This window comes from Rana temporaria, chromosome 3, assembly GCF_905171775.1.
Source record: "Rana temporaria chromosome 3, aRanTem1.1, whole genome shotgun sequence".
Taxonomy (NCBI): domain Eukaryota; kingdom Metazoa; phylum Chordata; class Amphibia; order Anura; family Ranidae; genus Rana; species Rana temporaria.
In genome coordinates, this window is record NC_053491.1 from 78910591 (window position 1) to 78937400 (window position 26810).

At 40.8% G+C, this 26810-nt stretch overlaps 1 protein-coding gene across 6 annotated transcripts in view; it reads left to right on the forward strand.

The window, feature by feature from the left end:
• The window catches only part of TJP1 (tight junction protein 1), a 539980-nt gene that overhangs the window by 197446 nt on the left and 315724 nt on the right, over nt 1-26810 (forward strand). The window contains exon 1 of one of the 6 annotated variants that reach the window (XM_040342803.1): nt 5469-5600. The exons of the other annotated variants lie outside the window; for them this stretch is intronic. Coding sequence (XP_040198737.1) covers nt 5532-5600 — 69 coding nt within the window. The 5' untranslated portion in view covers nt 5469-5531. Of the gene's footprint in view, nt 1-5468; nt 5601-26810 lie in introns of those variants that run through there. 6 annotated transcript variants of the gene reach the window in all.

Below are 26810 nucleotides of genomic sequence, written 5' to 3' on the forward strand. Positions count from 1 at the left end.
TTTTGGCTAATAAAAAAACGGCAAAGCTCAAAAACACTGTATACAAACGACAGGTCATGCATAAAAACTTGCCAAAATCGCGTATTAAAAAAATGCTCAGGTGTAAATGCAGCCTGAAACTAAATTAGCTTTTAACCCTGGCAGTGTATGGGGAAGCCGCAGTGCAAAGGAGGATTTTTTCTTTCCCAGGTGACTTTGGAAACATGTCTCATGATGTGTGTAAATCAATGATTCCCTATGAGAGCTCTCTTAACTGGTCCGACATAAGTCGGTTCAACTTTGAGGCTGGGTTCACACTGTTACGACAAACGCTCCGACATTGGGAGCTCATGTCGCATGACGTATACTGTATATATCAATGATCACTTTGAAAAAGGTTCCCGCACTACTTTGGTCCGACTTTGATCCTACTTCAGCCCATTGAATATCATTGAAGTCGGATCAAAGTCGGATCATCGTCTTAACTGATCTGACTTTGGTATACGACTTATGCTCTGAGGATCTTAAAGGCAAACCCCACGCCAAATAAACAAAAAAAAAATTAAGGGGAACCCACACACCAAAAAAACGGCATGGGGTTCCCCTAAAAATATATACCAGACCCTTATCCGAGCATGCAGCCCAGCAGGTCAGAAAAGGGGATGGGGGAGCGAGATATCAGGCCACATGCCCTCAACATCAGGAGGTGGGTGCTTTGGGGCAGGGGGGCCCTGTGCCCCTCAGCCCAAAGCACCTTGTCCCCATGTGGATGAGGACAAGGGCCTCCTCCCGACAACCCTGATCGGTGGTTTGCAGGGTCTGCGGGCAGGGGGCTTATCTGAATCTGGAAGCCCCCTTTAACAAGGGAGCCCCAAGATCCTGGCTCCTCACCCTATGTGAATGAGTATGGGGTACATTGTACCACTAAACATTCACCCCAAAAAAGTGTCAAAAATAAAAACAGTAAACAGGTTTCTTCCCCCTCTACTGATGACTTCTTAATCCATCAGTTCTCCTCTCGGATGCCGTCTGGGGCCTCCGGATGACGTCACAGGATGGCCACGCCCTGTTGTAATGGCACACAGCAGCAGGGCCGGATTAAGAGTATCATGGGCCTGGTACTGAAGATTTCGGACGGCTGTTGTTTTATGGTTAATAAATAAAATTAAATGCAAAAACAATTTTTATTAAAACAAATTAAGTGTTTTAACCAAACCGGTTATTCACACTGTATGCCCAAGAGAACCTGTGTGAATTTTATTTTTATATACTTTTTTAAATTTTTATCTTTTTTGGTTGCAATTTTTTTTTTATTAATTTGATATTTTTACTTTGTTTTTACAATGTAACTTTTTTTTTTTCACAATTCTTTTTTTTTTTGGGGGGGGGGGGCGGCAGTGGATGGTGTCAGTAGGGTGATGGATGTAGTTAGTAGAGCAGTTTTATTATTTTAACTATTTATTATTTATTTTTTTGCAATTTTTCATTTTTTTTTTCAAAATGCTTTTGGGCGGGGGCGGTTGTTTGGCAGTGAGTGGTGTTCGAATGGCAGTGCCAGAATGGTCAGTTCAACACTGCTGGGCCTAAATTAATGTAGGGGCCTGGAGCTGGCGCTCCAATAGCCCCTACATTAATCTGGCCCTGCATGGCAGACCCAGCATTACCGCGAGAAAGAGCAGATGAAGAAGACAACGGAGAGAGGAGAACTGGCAGCGGAAGAAGTAATCTGGATTTAAGTTATGTACAAAGACATTTTTAAGGCGGGGAGAACAAACAAAAGCTGAGGTTGGGCTTAAAGGGTAACTCCACATTTGAGGGAAAAAAATAAGCAAATAAAAAATATATATAGCGTATATAATTGCGACACAAGTCATAGTGTTGTTGAATGTTGTTAAAAATTACTTTTCCTTTTCAATCTATAGTGCTGTATTTCTCTGTAAAATGCAGTGCAATATGGCTACCTGGAGGCATTCTGTACACAAATGGTTTACAGAACACCCCCCAGAAATGTAATGTCCTGCTTGTGCGATTCGCTCACTGATTTTACCTGAAGTTTGCACTAAGATACAAGTCAGATTTTGAGCATCTCCTGCAACAAAAAATGTTTTGGTGAGATATTTCCAAATGGCATCACATCTAAAGGGAAGCAGACCCTGCCACTTTCCTCATTAGAGTTCTGCAGTTGCAGCAACTTTTAATAATTATAAAACCACGCACATACAGATTCTCTACGCACATGGACACAGACAAACAAACAGATATTTCTTCAGAATTACAAAAGGTAGAAATCTACAACAAAGTGTTAAAATCCTGGCAGTGCACATAGATTACCCAAAGGGGAATGTTTTCTTCTCAACAAACATGAAGTTGCTCTTTAAGAATCCAATCATGTGGGAAATGAATTAATTATTTATTACAGGTACTTATATAATGCCATCAATTTACTCAGTGCTTTACAGCGCAGATACATGTATCAGTCCCTGCTCTCGTGGAACTTAAAATATAGTGGGCTAGATTCAGGTAGGGGCGCGCATAGTTACGGCGGCGCAGCGTATCGTATTTACGCTACGCCGCCACAACTTACAGGAGCAAGTGCAGTATTCACAAAGCACTTGCTCCGTAAGTTGCGGCAGGGTAGCGTAAATGGGGCCGGCGTAAGTGCGCATAATTCAAATGTGGAAGGGGGGGCGTGTTTTATATAAATCTATGATGACCTGACGTGATTGACGTTTTGTACGAACGGCGCATGCGCCGTCCGTGTACATATCCCAGTGTGCATTGCTCCCAAGTACGCCGCAACGACGTATTGGTTTCGACGTGAACGTAAATTACGTCCAGCCCTATTTGCGAACGACTTACGCAAACGATGTAAAAAAATCAAATTTCGAAGCGGGAACGACGTCCATACTTAACATTGGCTGTGCCTCCTAATAGCAGGAGTAACCTTACGCCGAAAAAGCCTAACGTAAACGGCGTAAAAAAATTGCACCGGGCCTACGTACATTTGTGAATCAGCGTATCTAGGTAATTTGCATATTCTACGCCGAAAACAACGGAAGCGCCCCTAGTGGCCAGCGTAAAAATGCACACAATTATACGCCGCCGCATTCAAGTTACGTCGGCGGAGGAAGCCTATTTTTTCGACGTATCTGCCTTAGAGAATCGGCGTAAAGATACGCCGGTGCAGATTTGAAATTACGGCAGTGTATCTGGAGATACGCCGCCGTAACTGCTACCTGAATCTAGCCCAATGTTCCTACCTTACATACACATACTGGGACAAATTTAGATAGGAGCCAATTATCCTACCAGCGTGTCTTTTGAGAGGAAGGAAGGAAGGGAGTACCCTGAGGAAAACCATACAGGGACAGGGACAACATGCAAACTCCAGGCAGGTAGTGTCTAGGTTGGGATTTGAACTGATGACTCTAGTACTACATAGCTCCCAACTGTCCCTGATTTCGAGGGACTGTCCCTGTTCTGGAATAAAATCCATCTTTCCTCCTCATTTGTCCCCCATTTTGGACTGATTTATATAGTTGTATATAAAATGCACTATTTATCTTTCAAATCATGTTTTCCAGTGCTAAACCTTTCATCCCATTTCCAAATTGCTGCATTTGTACATGTCAAAAGCCAATATAAAAGAATAGTAGCTGTAAAAAAAACTTGTGGGATTAAACTAATGTTTTTTTTTTGTATAATTCTCCTTTAAGGGGGCATGGCTGGGAGTGGGTCCTATGCCTACATCATTTTTGCTAATAGGTGTCCCTCGTTTCCATCTCACAAATTTTGGAGGTATGTTACTACTATGCGGAAGTGCTAACAACGTAGCCATGGTGCTGCCCAGATAAATAAAAATAAATAAACTGGGAAGGATTTACTCAAAATGGAGAGTGCAAAATCTGGTGCAGCGCAGCTTCCAGTTTTTATTGTTAAAGTTTAATTGAACAAGCTGAGGTTAGAAGCTGATTGGCTACCACACACTGCTGCACGAGATTCTGAGTGCTCCAGTTTTAGTAAATCTTCCTCTGCATTTTTACTTGCCATTGGTTGGATGATAGCAGCTAACACTGCTTTATCGTAACCACCAAGCAATGTAAACATGTTTTACTTCTTTAGTAAATAATCTACAGTTTGCAGGCAGAAAGAACAGTTTTTAATTTATAAAAGAACATGTAGGGCACTGGGCAGACCACTAGGGACAAGGGGGTGTGTATTTTTTACATACAGTACTGTAATCTATAAGATTACAGTATACTGTATGTAATGTGTTTGTTTACGTTTTTGAATTTGGCGCCGTTCTCCGCTCCCGTGCGTTGTAACGTCGCAGGGAACGGAGATCGGCGGCACACAGAGGCACTGTGTGAATCGAGCGAGGTCCCGCTCGCTCACACAGCGCGGTGGCATCGCTGGATCCAGGGACAAGGTAAGTAAACCCTGCCTATGGATGCTGCGAGGCGAGCCCGAGTCTGACTCGGGGTTACCGATTGTAGCCAAAAAATTCCACCCCGAGTCAGACTCGGGAATACCGCCAGGGGGGTTAAATTACCTATAGATGAAACAGCCCCAATAAATAACTTATAGTTGTCCTATATCCACACCTCCCAACATTTTGAGATGGGAATGAGGGACACCTACTAGCAAATGTATGTAGGCATATGATACACCCCCGCCACACCCCCTTAAAGGAGAATTAACCCAAAAAAACGTTAATTAAATCCACAAGGGCTTTTTATTACCACTACTATTCCTTTATATTGGCTTTTAGAAATGTACAAAAGCAGCCATTTAGAAATTGGATGAAAGGTTTACACCGGGAAACAATTTCTGAAAGATAAAAAATGTGTTTTATATACAACTATATAGATCAGACCACAATGAGGGACAAATGAGGAGGAATGAGGGACATTTCTCCAAATCAGGGACAGTCCCTCAGAATCAGGGACAGTTGGGAACTATGTATATCTTGTATCTATTCAATAACAATCGTTGTATGCCACATTTATTAATAAGAGATATACTTTATTTAAATATATCAATAACCTGTTATTATTTTAACTGAATTTGTATTTTATTTTATTTTTTATCAAGAAACTCACCCACCTCCAGTAGGACAAAAAAAAATGTTTTTTTATATATTTTATATTAGATATTTATTTATATTTAAAAATATATATACTTTCTCCAATGTATTTTATTTTTCCACATACTTGCAGACTACAAAAGTAAAAAGTGGAGTTGGGTTTGCTAGAACACTCGCTGATCTACTTGTTCCTGTTCCGTTCTGTGTAATTACACTTGAAACAGAGGAAGTCTCACTGCTGTTCTCTGTAGCAATATGCTGCACAGACATTTTTGGCTTTGCTGTTCAAAGAGTTCCCTGTGTTCTGACTTTTTTCTTTGACTATTTTTTTTTAACATTAAACGGACTGCTTTTTTTTTTTTTTTTTTGAATCTCTGTGGTATGCAGTCTCTACAAACCACTCTCACGAGGATGTGAGGGATGAGACAGGGATTTTATACACACATTTAACAAAGAAACAGTGAACATGATGAAAGACAAGACAGACTCGGTCACCTGTTCTCCCAGTTCCAAGTTAACGGAAAAGTCTGCTCCTGTAAGTAGTCGGATTTTCTTTTTATTTGCTCCCTTGAGCGTTGTCGTAGATAGCTTTTTCTTTTTATATCCTCCCACCTGTTCTATAAGACACCTGTCTCTTGTCTGCTTGTGATTGAATGCCCTTTTCTTGATTGACTGTCAGTTCTGAATCTTGTCTGGTGCTGATTCATAAAAGCTAGATCAATCTGATTGATTGTTATTGGTAATATCTCCTCTTTGCTCCAGTCCAGCTAAATATGTTCATCTTACATTGGGGGTTGATTTACTAAAATTAATGTCCACTTAGATTAAAAAAGATCTTTCTTAATCTATCAATTTTCGGGACGTGGCACTTTTTACAATTCATCATATTCCCAGCACCACTCTGGGATTATATGACCCCCATTCATTTATAATGTTCACTTAGGCTGGCCATACATGTTCAATTTTCCTGTACAATGTTCTTTTAGATTTACCAAGAACCATATAATATGAGGTCAAAACAAAACAACATTTTCAATTGTATCCAATTAGGCAGGCCCTTGTACTATATAGTTGAAGGTAAATCTAAGGAAAATTGTGCAGAAAATTTTAAGAAAATTATATAATTTATGACCAGCCTTAGCTTGGTAAATAAAGTGGAGCTGTGTTCACTTTAAATACTCAATCGTGCAAGAGAAATAAAAAGAAAAACAGCTTCGCCGTACTCACTAAGCTAAATGAACATACAATGTGAACTTTCTCAATTGCTTTAGTAAATCAACCTCATTGAGTGGCATAACTATCTATCAGTTATTGCATGTTAAGTAATTATGGTCTTGGGTTTAGGGTGAGGTCTAATTCGTGACGTTAAAACAATACGTTGTAAAGTATTGTGCTTCACCATATGAATTTTTTTTATTGTAAATCATTTGTAAAAGTCTTACAACATTACAATATCTGATGTACAGAATACTAATCGTATACTCAGCTCTCATTAATTGTTAACTTTAAATCGCATATTGGGTGCTTATATAGTTTATACATTGCAGAGGTGCCATGGCGTGGGAGTTTGACTTTAAATCGGTCTGCTAATGTGTGCAAGCCTGTATTTTTTATCAGAATGTTATAAGTTTGTAGGTTGGCTTTCAGGGATGGCTATCTGGATTTCGTACTCTTTGTAATTTACGGAATGTTACGCTATGGGTTTGATTTACTAAAGATGTATATACTGCAGTTGCAGTTGCTCCAGTGCATAGTAAATGAGCAGAAGCTTTGCTGACTTCCATCATCCAATCATGTTCAAGCAAAAATGCTTTTTTTTATTCGCATGTGATTGAGTACTCTTTGCAAAGTGAAGCTTTACCTCATTTACTAAGCCCTGGAGCAACTGCTATTTGCCTTTATTAAATCCTCCCCATAGTATCTACTGTTTGAACAAAATTTAGTGCATAAACATGTTGCCTAAGAATACATCTAGAATGTTTTACATCTATATCTCGTACATATCAAGCACTGATTTTATTTTAAAGTTTGAAGCTAACACGGAGTTGAGATCAACTGTGTACCAAGCTCCTTGTACCATTTTGTGTTTGCTGTACACTGGAGAAGAAACTTGTTGTTCTGACTGAATGCCAAGTTTTAACCAACTCCTAGCCACAAACAACCTGCCCAAGTGCATTATTCTTAATCAAAGTACGACAAGCTTTTTTTTCCTTAGCCCTCCAATAAATTTTGCCATCTGACTGCACTTAGCACATTAGCCAACACAAGTACATTTTGCTACTTTACAGTATTGGCTGTTAAATCAGGGATGAACAACTACCTTTTCTCCTCAAGGCCACCTTTCTGCCTACATTTTTATATATTATAATATATGCTTAATGAGTCCTGCAGTAGGATGAGAGTGGAGGGGGGTGTCTGTTTGTTTGGCTTTACCCAGGTCAGGAATGTCCAGACTGTCATGGTTCTCTCTATTAGGGAGGGAGCAGTGGTAGTCCACAGAGTTATGTTAAGAATGTGTCCATCATATCACTGATAGTCCTCTGCAACTGATTCTATTCATCAATTTGCTTATATAGCACCAAGACACTGGCTGTTGCTTTCCAGAAAACATTGCACCAGTCAGATCAGTGCCTGACCTAAGGAAGCTCATTATCTAATATTCTGCCTATCAGAGAGCATGCAAGAAGATGATAATTTATTGTCTATTGGGAGGGGCCACTGTCAGCCTACTGTAGCCAAAAACATTCATCACCAATAGCAGTATTTCCATAGTTTTAAGATATTAGTTGGCACTTTTCAGGGAATATTGCTCCAATAAAATCAGTCCATGCCCCAATGAATTTCAGGGAAATTATAATTTTTGGTTTTATTAATCTTTCTCAAATACAAAAAGCTTTTACAATTATACAAGATTCAGTTACAATATACATTGTTCCCACTAATTATTCAATATACCGAATCTTGATAAGTATCTACTAATTCCTTTTTCATTAAAACAATATACCCTTCATCATTTATCTACTTATACTCCTATTGTCTTCCATATCCATTTGTCCTCACATCCATTCATCAAAAAAAAAAAACACACATCTCCCACTTGTTTCTCTCTAATTTTCCGCTTCCTTTACATTTCCCCTTCGTATTTCTCCTTATTTCCCATTTATATATATATTCATTTATTCCTTCCAAGAGCCGAAATTTGTCCCATTGTTGCCATATTTCTGGCATTTGACTAATTATATATCCTTCTTCTCTTATCTGTCTTTCCATATATTGTATTTCGTTAATTTCACATATCCAATCTGCTATATTTGGGCTTTTATTTACTCTCCAATTAAGAGCTATTATTGTTCTAGCTGCCGTTGTCATATGATGAAAAATATAATTCTTAATGCTCTTTATTGAGTCTGGAATAAAACATAGCAATGAAATATCTATATTTAGGTTCCTCTCTACTCCCGACACTTTCCAGTATATCTCATGAACTTTTTCCCAGAAATTTCTCACCAAATGACAACTATACCAAATGTGATCCATAGTCCCCCTTTCGACCTTACATCTCCAACAAATATCTGTTTGTCCCTTATTTATTTTGTTTAGCGCTACTGGGCTCCAATACCATCTGCTATTTTGTAATTTCTTTCTTGGTACTTGTTTGCTTTAGATGTTTTATGAATTATTGAAAATATGTTTTCCCATCCTATCTTGGATATTGATCTCTCTATTTCCTTTTCCCATTTTTTCATTCCCGTTAGTTCTCTTAGGGGTCCTGAAGGGAGTAGTTAACCTTCAATAAATAGACCAAAAACAAAATTTGAACAAATTTTAGATATCTTAGATAGTTTTTTAGTTGATTTTTGTTCATCTAAAATTTGTTCAAATTTAGTTTTTGGTCTATTTATTGAAGGTAATACTATATTTGTTGCAATATATGCTTTTAATTGCTGGCATTGTAACCATTTATTTTTTATGTTCGGGACCCAAATCTTGCATTTTTGGTAATTTCCCTTCCACTAGAATCTGGGCCACCCTTGCGTTCTCCAGTATATTTCATTTTAAGTACTTTGTGGTTGCTAAGGCTGGTGGAAATTCTGGATTGGCAAATGTTGGGGTTATTGGTCCCATTATAGTGGATAGGTTCCCCTTTTTTTATTCTGCATCCCATATTTTTAATGTGGCTCTTACAAAGATTGTTATAATTTTTGAGATGCTATAATTCTTCCCATCTAGTCCAAATGGCAGCATTGGGAACATTTTCTAATTTCCTTCCCTATACCCTGCAGTCACTTTTCATTAACAGCCTTACCAGAAAGATATATACACTGCTTGAGCTCCTCTGCTCCAACTTCTCTGGACTATAATTCAATGGCCTCTCAAGACCTGGTGTCACTGTTCTTGTATTATTTGACAGGTTTGCATATCTTTAACTTATGGCAGGGTTTGTCAAACCCACAATAGACTACCCAATATGTCTCCATACCACCTTCATCAAACTGTCATCACAATTACCAGTCCTGCTCAGTACAAGTATGATTTCATAGGATGGTATTACTTTATTAATGGATAGCCAGGAAAAGAATAGCTGGAAGAAAATCATAAGGAATTTTATAACTTTTCTTTATATAAAATGTCAAATCAACGAATACACAATCTAGCTATATGCAGTAAGCTTTCATTTTAGGAATAATAATGCAGTACATTGTGTTTCAATGCTTTAAAATTATTTAGAGATACAGCACTATACCCCCATAATTTGGTTGCCATACCCCAAGAAGTGAATCCAAGAATGGGTAACCCCTGGAAAATTCCCTGCCTTATGGATGCCACTGACAGATGATATTATTGTATTGTTATTTTGTTTGTAAAAAGTAATATAATTTCCAATGTTAGGTTCAAACTTAAATCAGCACTTTAAAGCTTCACTTACATAAGGTCAACTGATGGAAATCTGTCTCAATGAGGAAAATAAAAGGGTACCTACATTATATTGTGTCCACCAGTAAAGCTGCCCATTGTACCCATGCTCCACACTACATCTTACCATTCACAACTCTATTTGTTTCATCTGCAATTGTACACTGCTTGATATCATCAGCACTACATTCTGTGATATCTGTAGAATTAATGGGGACAATGTCATGCTGCCACCTTTAGTGGGGACTGGTTAATTCAACTCAAAAATAGATTGTCTGAACTAGAGTTTTTTTCTCAAAGAATAGGTGCAGGAACTCCCCCCTTCTGAGTCTTTCTTCACCTCTGCCCCTTACCCACCTCTGAGCACTGTCCCTTGGTCCCACCCCCTACCCACCTCTAAGTACCACACTTTTTAGAGTATACAGAACCAAGTATCATTTAGTGCTACTAAGTAATTTATATGAAATTTGTTAATGATAGCAAGAAAGACAGTAAAACAGATGCCTGCAATGAGCAACAATAGAACCCACCCCAGCAATAGTATTCCCCGATAGCAACAATAGACCCCACTCTAGCAACAATAGATCCCCCACTCAACAATAGACCCCCCCCCCCCCCCCCCCCCCCAGTAACAAAACACAATACCACCCCAGCAACAATAGAACCCCAGCAGCAACAACAGATCTTACTGGAGTCAGCAACAATAGACCTTTCCCTCGGCAGTAGATCCCTCCCAGCAACAAAAGAACTACCCAGCAACAATAGACCCTCAAACCGAAATAAATTCCCAACTGCAAAATAGATCCCCCAGCAGCCAGCGTCAATAGACCCTCCAGCACACCCTAGCACTCCTTGCCATTGCAGACATTCAGTGCTGGAGGTGTTGGTACTGCGTTCCCCGACATCCCCACTGAAATACAAACACCCGGTGTGAACACAGTGGACAGTGGTGGCTTCTGCTGTGCTGCAGCTTGTATGGCCTCCCCTACAATGTATCTAATTAATAATAAACCCGCAGCCCAGCTACTCTTTTCTTTCTTGCTTCATCAGTGCTGATATTCAGCAGCAGTTCCAATCCTCAGCAACATGAAATACATAGAGCTTGTTGGATTGATGGTTGGATTATGTTCAGCCTCTGTCTCCCATCCCATTATATAGACATTTATATTGTAGTTAGTGTGGTGGTTTTACTATTATGTCAGAATCATAACCACTGTAAATGAATATGCTTCATCAGTATCTTGAACTATTAAACATTACAGTAGTGACTACAGTTTAGTGGTCAGGTATAAAGTGTGCTTCAGACTCCAATAAGATTGCATGAGTCATGCTGTTTTTAAAAGCAGTCTTCAAGTAATCAATATAAACAGTCATTGACATGAAGGTATATATATTCTCTTAATTAGTGGCCTGTGGGCTACACGCCGTCTCATGGAGAAATGAATCATTGTCAATTAGTAAAGCAAAGATGAAAAGAAAATCAATAAGTACAATACAATCAAGTAGAAGTTTGAAAGTCTGTAGGACCTTCTAAATGATCAGGAGTTTATTCCCTATTTGGAAGTATATGGATCATAGAGTACATAATTCATAACTAGGCACAGATCAGTTTAAGACCCCTTTCACACTGCCAACGCCCATAGCGTTGGCAGTAAAATAGCGGTTGGCAGGACTTTTTCTGATGCCCTGCCAGCACACCGCTCCAGTGTGAAAGCCCTCGGGCTTTCACACTGGAGTGAATAGATCAGCAGTTTAAGGGCAGATTGCAGGTGCTATTTTTAACGCTATAGCACCTGCAAACCTCCCTCAGTGTGAAAGGGGTCTAAGAAAAATACCCAGGGAAACCATAGCCTCTCCTTAAATGAGTCACTGGTGCACTGGCACCCACTTCCATACTCGGCCCATGATTACAGCAGTACAAGCTTGCTTCTTCTCATTTTAGAAAAGGGAAGGAATTTGGGGTTGATTTACTAAAGGCAAATCAATTGTGCAAGCCAAGTTGCTCCAGAGCTTAGTAAATGAGCAGAAATTCTGCAGACTTTCATCATCCAATCATTTGTAAGCAATTTTGAGAAATGAGTTTGCCCTGTAGCATGAAAGCAGAATCAGACACCATGGCTTTCTTGGAAGCATTGCGCAGGCCTGTCACATTCAATGTGTATTGAGGCATGCCACGATCTCTAACATCTCTCTCCCAAATCCCAACCAGCTTTCTGAGGTCCCACAGCTCATTAGCTCACAGGGTTTGAGGTTAGTGCCTGACATGGCAGATCTCAGGCTAAAAGATGGGTCAGTTTAAATTTGTTTATGCCTCAAAGTGTGTCCACGCAAATGACACAAGGACATTCGGAAGGATAGAGCAACAGAAGTCAGTCAGCTACGCTTTAATGATATAGTGATTCTTTTTCCCTGCATTCATAACATTACTACGGTTGATTCGCAGACAGACTAAATAATTGATTCATTCATTAATAACACAGGATTATTAAACTGTAGAAGGCTGCATATTTTAAGGACTGGTGTCTGCATATGGAGAGGCAGAACGCTAAACTATTAATAGCAAGGACCTCTCTTAGGAGATGCCAATGGGAGTCTGTCATAGACTATGACAGTGCCCTTTTTGTGGATGTCTCAGAGGGATGCTGATTATTTTCTGTATTGCTTTACACTCACCTCTAGTGTGATAATACATAAAATCTAGTATCACGTGCCCTTTAACAAAGCATTTTTTTAATGCAGAGATGGACTTAAAGGGGTTTTCCACCTTTTTTTTAAGTTTATTAAAAGTCAGCAGCTACAAAAAGTGTAGATGCTGGCTTTTAATAAACTGACACTTACCTGCTCCACGGCTCCAGCGACGCGCCGGCCAGGGCTCCGCTCCTCGCCCCCCCTCGCCGGCCGGCATCTTTATTCTTGGTGTGGGCACCCGGCAGTGACAGCTTTCGGCTTCACGGCCGGGCACCCACTGCGCATGCGCGAGCGGCAGTGCGTATGCGCGAGCGGCGCGGCGCCGTCCGATTGGACAGGCGCTCGCCTACAGGGAGGGGCTGTGAAAAGGCGATTAAGATAATCGCCTTTCCAGCCCCTCGGCAGAAGGAGGAAGTGGGACAGAAAGTCCCCTTCTCCTGAAGCCCCCACTCCCCCCCAAAAAAAATGACATGCCAAATGTGGCATGTAAGGGGGCGAGGAGTGGGTTAAGAGGAAGTTCCATTTTTAGGTGGAACTCCTCTTTAACACTTCAACGACAAGGTGATGGTTATAAGTAAGCTGTTAGGCCTCGTACACACGACCGAGTTTCTCGGCAAAAACCAGCAAGAAGATATTTTTTTGCAGAGGAAATCGGTCGTGTGTACATTTCCGTCGAGGAAACTGTTGAGAAACTCGACGAGCCAAAGAGAGAGCATGTTCTCTATTTCCTTGACGGGAATGGAGAAAATTGGCTTGTCAAGTTTCTCGACGGCTTCACAAGGAACTCGACGAGCAAAACGATGTGTTTCGCCCGTCGAGTTTCTCGGTCGTGTGTACGAGGCCTTAGAGATTGTTAGTTATTAACAGCTATGTAATTATACTAACAGCTATGTGTAACGGAACGTCCCACACTCCACTTGAGTGCTTCCGTCATATACCGCTTCCTATCAGTCTGGATATAGATATCAGATATTCCAGCTGCTCACAAGCACACAACGAGACGAGACTTGTTTGTCTGCTGAACATGGAGTGTTTAATAGAACCAAGAATACAACCTTATATACAGTTAGAGGAGGTAACCAGAACATAAATTAACATGAGCTAATTAACTAATCATTTACCCAGACTAGGCGACTCATAGATATGACCTTTTCATGGTAGACGTCGCGTCTCCCTTCGCTCACCTGCTATAAAATTCACACTATCATAAGTGTAACACAGGACATCTTCACACAATAGCAGGGTCAATTAGCAGAGAGAACAGACAGATGGCTGGAGGTGAGGACATTAGCATCTAACAGTATGTGTCCCAACATTATGAATGAGTCACTCTTACAATTAACCCCTTGAGTTCACAATCAACAAACAGTAAATAGTTCTTTACAGATATCCTGGAATATATTGTGGATAATAATTACATAATAATCCCATCTCAGGTAGTCCAATATATCATTTCTCAGTCATCCTATGCCCCTAGTGGACATAGGATGATTTTAGACATAAGAGGGTCCGGGGATGTCCCGGGTGAGTCTGTCACAATGTAACTATGGTGAAATGTAGATTCAAGATTTTTACTAACCGTGGAAATCCCCTTTAAGTAGATCACTGATGGACAGCCATTCTTGCTGCAGTGTAGCAGGGTACTTACTACCTTTAAGGATGTCCTCTGGGCAGATCCCCCTAGACACATGCACACTCTACTTTCCATCTCCTCTAATTTAAATGTATACAAAAGTTCCTTTTACTTTCCTAAATATGTGGTCACGTGAGGCTCCAGGTCTAGTGTCCTCTCCTCTTTCTAACACAAAGTTGAAGGTTCCTTATGCGGGTACTCACGTTGCCACCCGAGTGACTGGCCCTCCCACTCTCCAAAAGGCTGCACAGCGTGATGACGTCATTGTGAGAGGACCAAACAGTTCAGATATAGACTGCAGTGTGAATAACTGATCTCTACTCCTGGAGGTGCCACCGACTAGGGACACAGATAGTGGATTCGGGTGGATCAAAAATGCAGTTAGAGGTTTTTTTTTTAAGAAGGAAAAAGCTGGATGATATTTCAGTTTTTGGTAGATGCTAGAAAATTAAACTACCTGAAATTCTTATATCTGTCAGGCACTCTATTGCTGGGATATCTGGGCTTGAGTTATTTGGCATACATACCATGGCCATAACTATTGTGAGAGGTTCTCAATTCTCCATTATTATTATTATTATTTTTTTTAAGGTGGTGCATTAAAGGAGAAGCACAGCCAAAGCTGTAAAGCCTGCTGTCATCTGACGTCACTAAGCCATTCCTGGGGAAAGATCACACCCACATGGTCAGGATCCACCCAGAAGCCTAGACCGGCACCTGGCTCAACCTCTGAGCGAGCCGCTGAGAGTGTGAGCCAGCTGTTTCTGCCCCCTCCACAGCCCAGCGCTTCAGTGAGTGCTGGAGGGGCAGAGCAGCGAGTGGTGGAGAGTCACCACTCTTTGCTCAGAGCAGTGGGGATAACAGAACGATCAACAGTGTTTGATCACTCAGTTCTCAGCCTTAGAGACGGTGGGGAATAGATGCAGCATCACATCGATACTGCATTCACCTAGGTAAGTGTGATTTAAAAAATATATATATACTATACTTCTCTTTTAAGGTAAACAAACCTTGTGTGTCACAGGATCTCCCCTGACCCCCTTTGTACTTACCTGAGTCTGATTTCGATTCAGTGCTGTACATGAGATCAGTGTCTCTGTCTCTCCTCACAGGGAGGGAGGCTCCCACTACTGTCAATTAAATTCTGTGATGAGTAGAGGGGCGAGCCTGAGCCATGCTATCTATATCAATAGATGCAGACAAGGTTGCTCGGGATTGAGCCCGCATGAGTGCCCCCATAGAAAGCAGCTTTCTATGGGGGCACTCGTGGGGGAAGAAGCCAGGAGTGCCAACGGGGGACCACATAAGAGGTGTAAGCTTTACAATCACTTTAAATGTAACAATAGGAGCTCAAACACCTAGAAGTGGCAAGGAGATCTTTCTTTTGGATTATCCTGGACTGACTCAACCCATGAGGCTCCTCCCATATAACTAAACTATCACTTTTGGGAAGACTGCCCCTTTACCAAAATAGTTATACTGATTTGTTTGCACTGTTAATACTGTTTATACTGTTTGAGGTCTCATCTGAGCATCTAGTACTCTTGTAGAGCCCTTAATTATATACAGTATTATATATCTATGTTTCATGCTAATAAATGATTGCCAAAAACAAGTTTTCATGAGAAATGAACAAACGCGATGATCCTGGAATTGTTGCATTGCGAGAAAGAACCATCTATAAATAGTTAATGAAAGCATCTACATAAACATCCACAGTGGAATAACAATACACTTTTTTGCCATTTGATAAATTGAGGCTTAGGTTTTTAAAGACAGCTGTGAATAATAGGAAATCGAGTGACTTTGTAGGTTTGAACTTGAAAATACTGGAGGACGGTGCCTTTTCTGAGCGAGGTCATTGATTACAAATATGCAAACTGAATAAATAAATCTAAGGATAAGTCCACCTTTCAATTTCATGTATAAAAATGCAAAGAAATATTTTATATATATAAAAACCTTGACTGGAGCTTTGGTATATAGGTGTAGAAAAAAATGCTTGTTTAAGCACTAGACAATCCTAAAATATTTCCAGTCTCTTTACACTCTGTTTTTATTTATATGCATGATTCAGTTTGCATATCCCTGAACTGTACAATGTCTACTTGACCTGTGTTCCTATAAACCTGGCCATACAGGGTTCAGATTTTTTTGTTCAGCCAGTGGTTCATCCTCCTTAAATGTGTGGATGGGGGAATTCTCCGTTCTGCGCTCTTGTATTCTGACAATGGGGAAACCCCCCGCTGTCAAAATACACAGATCAGCGCAGCGGCTTATTGCCTGCAGCACTGATTGAGCAGCTTTTATTCGACTGGGCAGTTTAACAGAAGTCAGTTGGTAACTGACCTTTGTTTAACTGCAGTGGCCACAAATGGATCAAAAAGTGTCCAGTCCCCCTGAACCGGTCTAATTTCATGTGTGGCCAGCCTAAGGCCCCATACACACGGTCGGACAAAACCGATGAGAATGGTCCGACGGACCGTTTTCATCGGTTCACCTCTGAAGTGGCCGTACGGCCTGATGTCTGTGCACACCATCAGTTCAAAATCCGATCGGGTCAGAACGCTGTGACGTAAAACACACGACGTGCTGAATAAAATGAAGTTCAATGCTTCCAAGTATGCGTCGACTTGATTCTGAGCCGATGCTTTTCTGTACTAACCATCGGTTTGGTCCGATGGGGCAGCGGTCCATCGGTTCGGTTTTGAAGCATGTTTTAAAATTTTGGCCCGAAGGAAAACAGACCGATAGCCTATACACACGGTCGGTTTGGTCCGATGAAAATGAACTTCGGTTCATTCTCATCGGACCAAACCGACCGTGTGTACGGGGCGTAAGGCTCTAGTGTTTTCACATTTAAATAAGAGAATTCCATTCAATAGTGAGGTATTAGAAGTTAATGTTGCTTAGGTTCAAGCACCTGTTACACTGCTGAGATCTGAGTCTGTGATTTCTCATTGATCTGTCACAAGACCACACCTTTCAATATAATATAGCATGTACATTTCAAGTATTTTATGCTTGTTGTTTACCTGTAAAAGCCTCCCTTGTGTAGACATCCAAAATCAATGCTGGGAGCCGCCATCTTGGATGTGAAGTCAGCAGCACCAGTAGACTCAGAGCTGTCACTAAAATGACACTCCATAGTATTCCTCTTCACTTCTCACCCTGGCTGCTACATAAAAGGTTATGTAGGGTGGAATGGAGGAGCTGGGCCAGCACAAAGAATAATTATATACTCCCAGAAGAGGAGAGGTCTATGACATGCAAGGGGCTGTATTAGGGAATTGACTAATCAATTTTTCTAGCAAGATCACAGGCACATTGCAAGTGAGTAAAAAATCATTTTGGAAAGGAAAACCACTGTTGGTAAGCATTTCAAATGCTTGATTTTTACTGCCTGCAGTTTTCTTTTTAGGTTGGTGTTATGGTCTTTTTAAAGCCCAACTACAAGAATGGGTCCCACTGCAAGGGTTAAATGCTTGTTATGTCTAGGGAGTACCAAAGAGGCAGAATTTCTTACACTATCCGCTGTTTTGCTGTCCACTTCTCCCTGAACCTCCAGTCTGTCTGTTGTTCTTTGGCCTAGTCACATACAATACAGATTTTGGCGCTTCCTGATGACGTCGTTAGGACGAAACGTACGTCAAGGCGTTTTTACTTCTGGTTTCTCTATACTATGGCAGTGGAACGCACGCAGATCCACATAGCGCGAGCGGGACGGCTGCTCATTATCTCTATTTGGTAACAGATGCCTTTTACCTTCAGTGCCGTGTAAAGGCACATATTAAAGTAAGCGGCCATTTGGCTTATGTTTTAAACTATTTGTTTTTATTAAAACTGTATTACGCTATGGCCCTGCTTTTTCATTTTTTCTGAATGACATTGCGGTGGAGTATTAACCAGATTCCAGCCATATCCTCTTGGTGTATACCAGCAATGATCATAGACCCACAATCACATAAAACTCCACCTTTTTAGTTAAAGAGGTCACAGTGGTCTGGTGAGTAGGAATTTTACCCTTATTCACCAAGTGTTGTCTCATGAAGTCGTTGGCAGTGGAGATGGTGTAAAGACCAGAGTTGCATCACAAAAGATTTATGGACATTCTTTATATACATTTCTTGATTCTGTGTTTTGATTTTTTGATGCGCTTTGTTTTTGATTAAATATTTTCAAACACTGTAATTTCCACATAGGATCATTTACCAATTACTACGCACTTTATTTGTATATGTATTAAATTTAGCACATTGTATTAGCGCCCCCAATTAATTCATACCCCATACATACAATACAGAACTAATAACCCTGGGTATGTGGTGGGGTCGAGTGCGTGACTGCAGCTTAGAAATTAGGCTGCGGGGGGATGGTCACACCACTGGAGGGATTCTGCTGGAGCGACCCTTCTGAAGTGTGGAATAAGGCCTCGTACACCCGACCGAGTTTCTCGGCAAAAACCAGCAAGAAACTTGCTGGGATTTTTTTTTGCAGAGGAAACCGGTCGTGTGTACATTTTTCGACAAGGAAACTGTCGAGGATCCCATCGAGCCAAAAAGAGAGCATGTTCTCTATTTCCTTGACGGGAATGGAGAAAATTGGCTTGTCGAGTTCCTCGACAGCCTAACAAGGAACTCGACAAGGAAAACTATGTGTTTCGCCCGTCAAGTTCCTCGGTCGTGTGTACGAGACTTAAGGGAAATATTCCAGAACCCTTAATAATGATTATTTAACCCTTTCATACATGGGGAGGAGGGTGGCCCACTGCAGGGGTCGGTTTTTTTCCCAATTCCTGGAGTTGGGCTTTAGAGTTTGACATTTGCCAGAGTCAGAGAGAGCGAAAGGTCGGGGCGTTACTGGAATTAATGGAACTTCAGAACTGCATTACTGGAAGGAAGGCACTTAAACAAAACCTGCAGATATAAGGATATAAGATTGCCATGTCCATTGTGAAGAAATGACCACCAGTTACTTGTCACCTGATTTCCTCTAGCGGGAACCTTATAAATGTGAGGCACATAGTGACAGCTCCTGTGATTTTCAACTCTGCTTTCACTCTTGCCGCTATTTAAACCTCACCATAGGAAAATAAGGCCCCCTTAGTGATAAGTAAACTGGATGGAAAGGGGGGTGGGGGACAGATATGGTAGCAGCAAGAGCTGGTTGCTATTTGCACAATAGAGCACACTGATTTTTAGGGCTGTTGAAATTCCCTACAAGAACTTTTAGGCACCTTAGGCGCATACTACACAATGTCGGTGGAGTACCTTTAATATTTACCCTGCCAGTCAATTTACCTTTTTTCACTGTGAAGCACTTACAATTTTGCTTTCACTTTCTAACTTTTAATAGATGGATCAAAACAATTCATTTAGGTCTTTGTTGTAGCCTAATTTTCACCTGTTTCTGTTATCTGTTATTGCATGATACATTTTTGTGCATAATAAGAACAAGCATTCTGTACATCTCCATGTAATGGCTAGTTTAATGTAAACCTTTCACAAATTTGGGTAATTCAGAATTATTGTTTAGTGAAAAAAATACATAATCCAATGTTATCTTGAATGAGATTTAGGCAACCAACTTTATCTATAAATTTCTATTAGCAAAAGTCAAGTTTGCCACGTTTCTCCCATCTTTCGAGCCTCCCTATTGCTCAGTGAAATTGGCCATCATATGGAAGGGCCTATATGTTGGTTGGTGGGAGAGAATGGGGCCAGGCTCAGCTTTTATATGTGAAAAGATTGAGTTGAGAGGTATCTTGATATAGCGTGGTCATACCCCGAAGGGTACCGACATGCTTGACTAGGGCCAATTTAGACGGGAGCCAATTAACTTACCAGCATGTCTTTGGAGTGTGGGAGGAAACCCACGCAGGGACAGGGAGAACATGCAAACTTCAGGCAGATGGTGTCATGCTCAGGATTCAAACCAGCGACTCTATTTGCTGCTAGGAGAAAATGCTAACCACTACACCACTGTGCTGACCGTGAAAAGATTAGCATGTAACCTTGGCTTCCTTTACCTCTGATCTACTGGTTGTTTTGTCATGCCGCTTTTACTGAAAATAACTTCTGGTCATGTGTTTTTTTTTTATATACAGTATGTTCAGTTTGAATTGTCCAGGCTTATGATGGGTTAGTAATATGTGAATGTATTGCTCATGCCTTTTATAAGCTTCAGTTGTGCTTTTTTACAAATTCTTGTAAATATATGATATTTATATGCAAGCACTGATTAGCTCACAGCTGGGTTGGGAGTGGGACTAATAAACGGGCCTGTTTTATAAAGCACATCAACTTCTATCTCTGTATCACACGTTTTGTCATATAAAATCAAGCTTGAATGTTTCTGTATTGCAACTTAGCTCAGCTCCATATTGAGGATCATGTACACAGTCTGTATTGATTACTGTACAGTAAACGTGTCATGAAAGGAATACAGAAGGTGACCTCCTTCTGAAAATGCTAGCTGCCTATCATGCTAACTTAGTGTCTTCAATACGTTTGGAGTCACTGGGCCAAATCACATATGTAAATCAGCACAGTGAGAAGTCCTAGATGTATATTTGTTACATGGCAATGACAAGTCATCAACCCTGACAGCCAGACAATTAGTATTTTCAGGAGATTGCAACAATGGCATCCTTTTTTTACTATTTTTCTTTAAAGGAAATGTATAGTCATTTTATATTACAACTCTAAATAAGACCAAAATGAAGGACAAAAGAAGAGGGACAGAGGTATTTTGTTCCAAATCAGGGACAAATGGTAACTATGCTATGCTATTATTACAATGCTGATGTTCTAAAATGAAATACTTTCATTTCATAACATCAGTATTGTAATAACAATACAAACAATAGCATAGATCTCAACTATCCCTGATTTTGAGGAACTGTCCCTGATATGGAACAAAGTCCCTCTGTCCCTCTTCACTTGTTCCTCATTTTGATCTGATCTATATAGTTGTATATAAAATGCACTTTTTATCTTTCAAAAAGTGTTTCCCAGTGCTATATAAATCCTGAATAAAAATAATAAACCTTTCATCCAATTTTTAAACTGCTGCATTTGTAAATTTAAAAAGCAAGTATAAAGGAATAGTAATAGTGGTAAAAAAAAATGTGGGTTTAAATATTATTATATATATACAATTCTCCTTTAAGGGGGCTGGTAGGGTTGTGTCCTATGCCTAAATACTTTTGCTAATAAGTGTTCCTCATTCCCATCTCAAAAAGTTGGGATGTACGCAATAGTTATTTCTCAAAATCCAACATAAACTTTCTTGGAAAATCTCCTCTCGTGTTATGAGTTCTGCCTGTCTGCGTGGCCATTTCTTTCCACATTTTCCTGGATTTCTCTGCATGCTTTGCAGTTTCTTCTCTGCTGTTTGTTTTTTAATTTCTAAGGACTATATATCCCATGGTACCTTGCTGCAGTGATTCCTGTACTGACTCAACCTCCTGAAATGCCTCCTCTCCCCACCTCTGTAGCTCAGAAGGCAGGTGTTCTGCCAAAAACTCCAACTTGTCAAAATCTCCAACCACGTCACTTCTGATGCCTGTCCGAGCAGCAATAATTGGAGATTTCGACGAGTTGCCTTTTTCACAGAACACCGGCAGCGTATAAAGTATGGTACCGGACCAGCTGCCTGTTTTGACAGAACACCGGGTAAGGAGAAAAAAAGTTGTCGCTACATTAGAGACGGCCATCTTGTTGGTTAGTATCAGGTGGACTAACAATGTAGACTGATTATATCATGTACTGTGTTGTATACGCTGCCGGTGTTCTGTGAAAACAGGCAAATCATCGAAATCTCCAATTATTGCTGCTGGACGGGCACCGGAAATGACGTGGTTGGAGAGTCACCGGAAGTGACGTGGTTGGAGAGTCACCAGAAGTGACGTGGTTGGAGATTTTGGTTAGTTGGTGTTTTCGGTAGAACACAGGCTCTGTGAAATGTTAAACACAGCAGTGTCTACCCACAAGACATAATGAATATATGTCACAGAATTTAAAGAAGAACATATGTGAGGATCTTAAAAAGAAAGTTTACAAACGTCAAGATCATTAAGATTAGTAGGCTACCAATAATTGAAATACCATGTGAAATTGATCTATGATTTAAAATGTTGACCATATATACTGTAGACTTTAAAGCTGATTGAGACTAAATGACTGGTGTGTTTTTGTTTTAAGGAATTATATAAAAATTATATTAGTTAGAACATGTTGTTTGGCATTAGCGCAGTCACAGTGTTTGCTTAGCGGTTTACTGACACAGTGCTTGCATGACACTTTGATCATTGTGCTGTTTTGAAACTAATGATGAAGTGTTGTAAATGATGATGACAAATGATAGACCTAGTTTACATAGGGGTGTTATAAATGCAATCTAAATAAACAGTTGACCAGATGACCTCAATCTAACCCTCAATATAGATAATCACACATCTTTACTCGAACGGCTCGTAAGAAAAATGGGGAGACCAGTCACTTTCAATTAATGTAAACTTAAGTCTTGTCAGTGCAATCCTCAGATTCTCTGAGTTAAAAGCAACTTATTTGCCACTAGCGATATGATGGCCCCAAACTGCCAGGATCATGCACGCTTGAGTTTTAAGATACCACGGGATCAATGTTTAATACTCCTCTTGACACTGGCCAAACAAAGTAAAAACATAGATCACTAAGAGCAAAGTTAGATATAGATGACTAGGCGGAAAGATTACGCCTAATGGAAAAAGTGTCAGAGTATAGTGTATACTGTGCATATATTCATAAATTGTTTATATTTTATATGTGTAAGTAAACCCATCACAAATATGAGAAACTGTTAGTAAACATATGATGGCAAAATGTATTATTAGAGGTGACCTTCAGAAAGCCACATATTAAAAAACTCATGAATACAGTGGTATAGGCAGCTGGTTTTCAAGAGAGGACTGGTAAAAGAAAAACATTGCAACGTAGTGCTACCCCCATAGGGGCCACCATGAATTTTCAGGTTGCTTCCCCAAAAGTAGTGCAGAGGCAGCCAGGCACGCAACAACAGTCCACTAACTGTGGCTCATTGATCAGTCCAGGGCAGTGATGGAACTTTGGCACCCCAGATGTTTTGGAACTACATTTCCCATGATGCTCATGCACTCTGCAGTGTAGTTGAGCATCATGGGAAATGTAGTTCCAAAACATCTTCACTGGTCTAGGGGTTATCTTTTTTATAAGGTATATTTGCTAGTAGAAATTTGTGCGTGGGTGATGTGGGATACTCTCAACATCGAGTATTGTTAGTAGAGGACACCTCTCTCTCTCTCTCTCTCTCTCTCTCTCTCTCTCTCTCTCTCTCTCTCAGTAACAGAACCACAACTATAGGTAGATTGGAAACATCTATAAGTTCATGGCTGGGAACCATGAAGTAGATTTAGCACAGGTATAGATAGTCCATAGGTTCAGAGGTTCATGGCTGGGACCATAAAGTAGCTTGGAGGTGCAACACAGAGAGGGGACTCTACTCACAAAATCCTGGGACAAGATCAGTCCACAGGTGTAGCCTCTTGTAAAGGCTACATCCAGTATCTGATCCAAAGGGAGCCAGGGGCATGCAGAACCCTTCTCTCATCTCACAGATCCATCCATTAACAGTGGAAAAGGGCAATTTCCCCATGGCTCCAGGCTATTTAACAGCAGCCAAGACACTGTCTGGTCACACCTCCCCAGGGGTTAGTCTAGGCCCTGCTCAATATTCAGGCTGGTCATTTGAATTCTCCTTCCCGAAGCTCAAGAAACTGCTTCTAGATCACATGTTAAACACAAGGCCTCAGGGCCGAATTTAGCCCACCAGGACATTTCATGTGGCCCTCGCACTTCTCCTGCAGCTGCGGAACCCCCTTATCTCCACCCTTACCTTATCTCAGCAGTCGGCAGCAGGGAGGAAGACCGGACTCCTCCTACAGAGCATCTCTGTGCAGCTGCAGCACATCCTCATTTCCACACCCCCCGGTCTCAGCATTCAGCACACTTCGGCAGCTCCTCTTATAGTCCTTCCCCAGACCCAGCACTTTCTGCTTCCCAGCTCTGCCCCCAGCTTCTTCCCTGCAGCAGCAGAAAGTAAAAGGGGTGCACTGTGATGCAAGGGAGGGTGGGAGATTCTTGACATCTGATGTAAGGAGTGGGGGTGGGATGCTCTGGACATCTAGTTCTACAGATACAATCGACCCATTGGAGGCAACCATAATGCTGAACAGACCAGACCAAACAATTACTGCTCCCCTGGTTGCAGCAGGTGACAAAAACGAAATGTGCCTAACTAGGTGAGTGCTACATCGATCTAGCTTAGGGCTTCATTTAGGTGTATTTGCATATGTACTGACACACCTTGTGATCTGTAATGAGTGAAGAACCTCTTTGGATCTGTAACCATTTCACTAAACTGCAGAAGGTTCACCAACGAGGGGACAGCAACTCAACGGTTCTACTGAAAAGAAGGGTTACTTATAGCTTTTTCTTAAAAACCTGAAATGTGGAATAGTCAATATAAACTGGGTTTTGAAGTCAATAAATTACTGAACTTCCAGCATGTCCTCCAGTATTTTTTACTGAAAAAGCACCTGGACATACGCAGAGCAATCGCTGATGTGTTTATGTCTCACAAAGTCTAAGACCGGCCATACCACCGGACAGAGATCATTGTGATCTGGCTGGAAGGGGGGATGATATAAACATGCCTGGAAAGGATTCATTTCAATCAGAGTGTGAGTGCAGACCACTGGGGGAGTGGAGGGGGGGTCCATCGAACTTGGGCACACTTTTATTAAAACCCATCAAAATCCATTGTATCATGTGACTGGATTTGATATGCTGTTAAAAATAATTATTTACTGGAATGTTAACATAGGCACACTGTAGTTTATAATCTGGACATTATCTATAAAGATTGTTTTTAAAAGATGAACATCTGCAACTAGGAGAAAACATTGGCCTATGCGCCCTTGAAAGACTAGGCATTTGATCATGTGATATCTAGTAAAGACAAAAATTTGATTTTAAATTGACTGTTCCTCAGCAGCGATCATGTGACCGGGTGCCGAGGCCTGCACATGTGGCCAGCACTGGAGGGAGTCCGGAGCATTCATTTCTCCAGGAATCCTAAATATTCTAGATCTTCTGTTTTTCATTATCTATCTATGTAGGCAAAGCTGTAACGTTTGGGGGTAGGTCCACTCTAAATTAAAAAAACACCTTAAAACAATAAACATTCTGCAATTTTCAGCAGACATAATAACGTACATTGGTTTTCTCACTGCTCTACAAGAAACTCATTCTGTTCTTTGATATTATGGGATTTTAAAATGTGCAGCTGCAGTTTCTTCACTTCCCTTGCTTTGTTTTACGTTCAGGAAATTATGTACCGTTAAAAACAATCCTTTATCCTGCAACAATGTAATTTCAATGTTCAGGTTCCTCAGAGAAGAACGCCCTTTGGGACAAGAGAAACAAAAATGTTTATAGAACAGGAAAAGATCTGTTAGGATTTGGAGTGGTATAATGTTCTAAAGAAAGACAGCTTAACTCATTCATGCCTGTATTCAATCACAAACAAGGGTCATGTCTGTAATCTGAACATCATATTAAATAATACATGCCTGCAGCCAAAAGTGATCTTGTGGTTGGCAGTAAATGTGAGTTTGTTTTATTCTTAGTTATGTGAACAGCTTTAAAACGACATTAACTAGGTATGTCTATTTACTGACTGTCTTTGAAGTTCCATGATTTAAAGCTGAAATCCAACCAAAAACTATTTTGTTTTTGCACTGCAAAAATAAATGACTTCCAGTGAAGTATACCCAGGGCCGATCCGCCCTATAGACTCACTATGCAAGCCGCTTAGGGCCCCGCAAGGCTGCGGAGGGCCCCCCAAATTACTAGAGGCCCCGTCTGGTGAGGAGTAATTTTCAACCCCTCACCCCGCTTCTCAACTCAACTCGCTGGCTGGCTTCTCAACTCAACTCGCTCCTCAACTTTAATGTGACACGTCGCTTTGCTTAGGGCCCCAGGGAGGTCAGGATCTTATACCCCATCTCTGGATGCTGACGCTCTCTGTAAATCTTTTACCTTCATTAAAGGGGTTGTAAAGGACTCTCCTTTAGTCCAAGGGAGGGGGCGAGCACGACACTCCACACCAGGGTGAAAGCCTTGCATTACTGTGTGGAGTTACCGACCAAAGAACAGGAAGTGAGGATTTCTCAGAAGAAATAAGGACATTTAAAAGCAAAATCGAAGGATGAGGTAAGTGAAGGAGGACTTCACTAAGGTAAAGGAAGCTATTTAGGGAAAAAAATTGAACCTTTACAACCCCTTTAAGCTCACACTTTTCTGGCGCCTTGTATTCTTTTCACAGAATGCTGTGTTTGGAGGAGTGGAAATTGTGACATTCATTCGTGCCTCCTCCAATCACAATCCAATCCAATTTCTGAATAGTGGATGGGTCACAGTGAGCAACCCA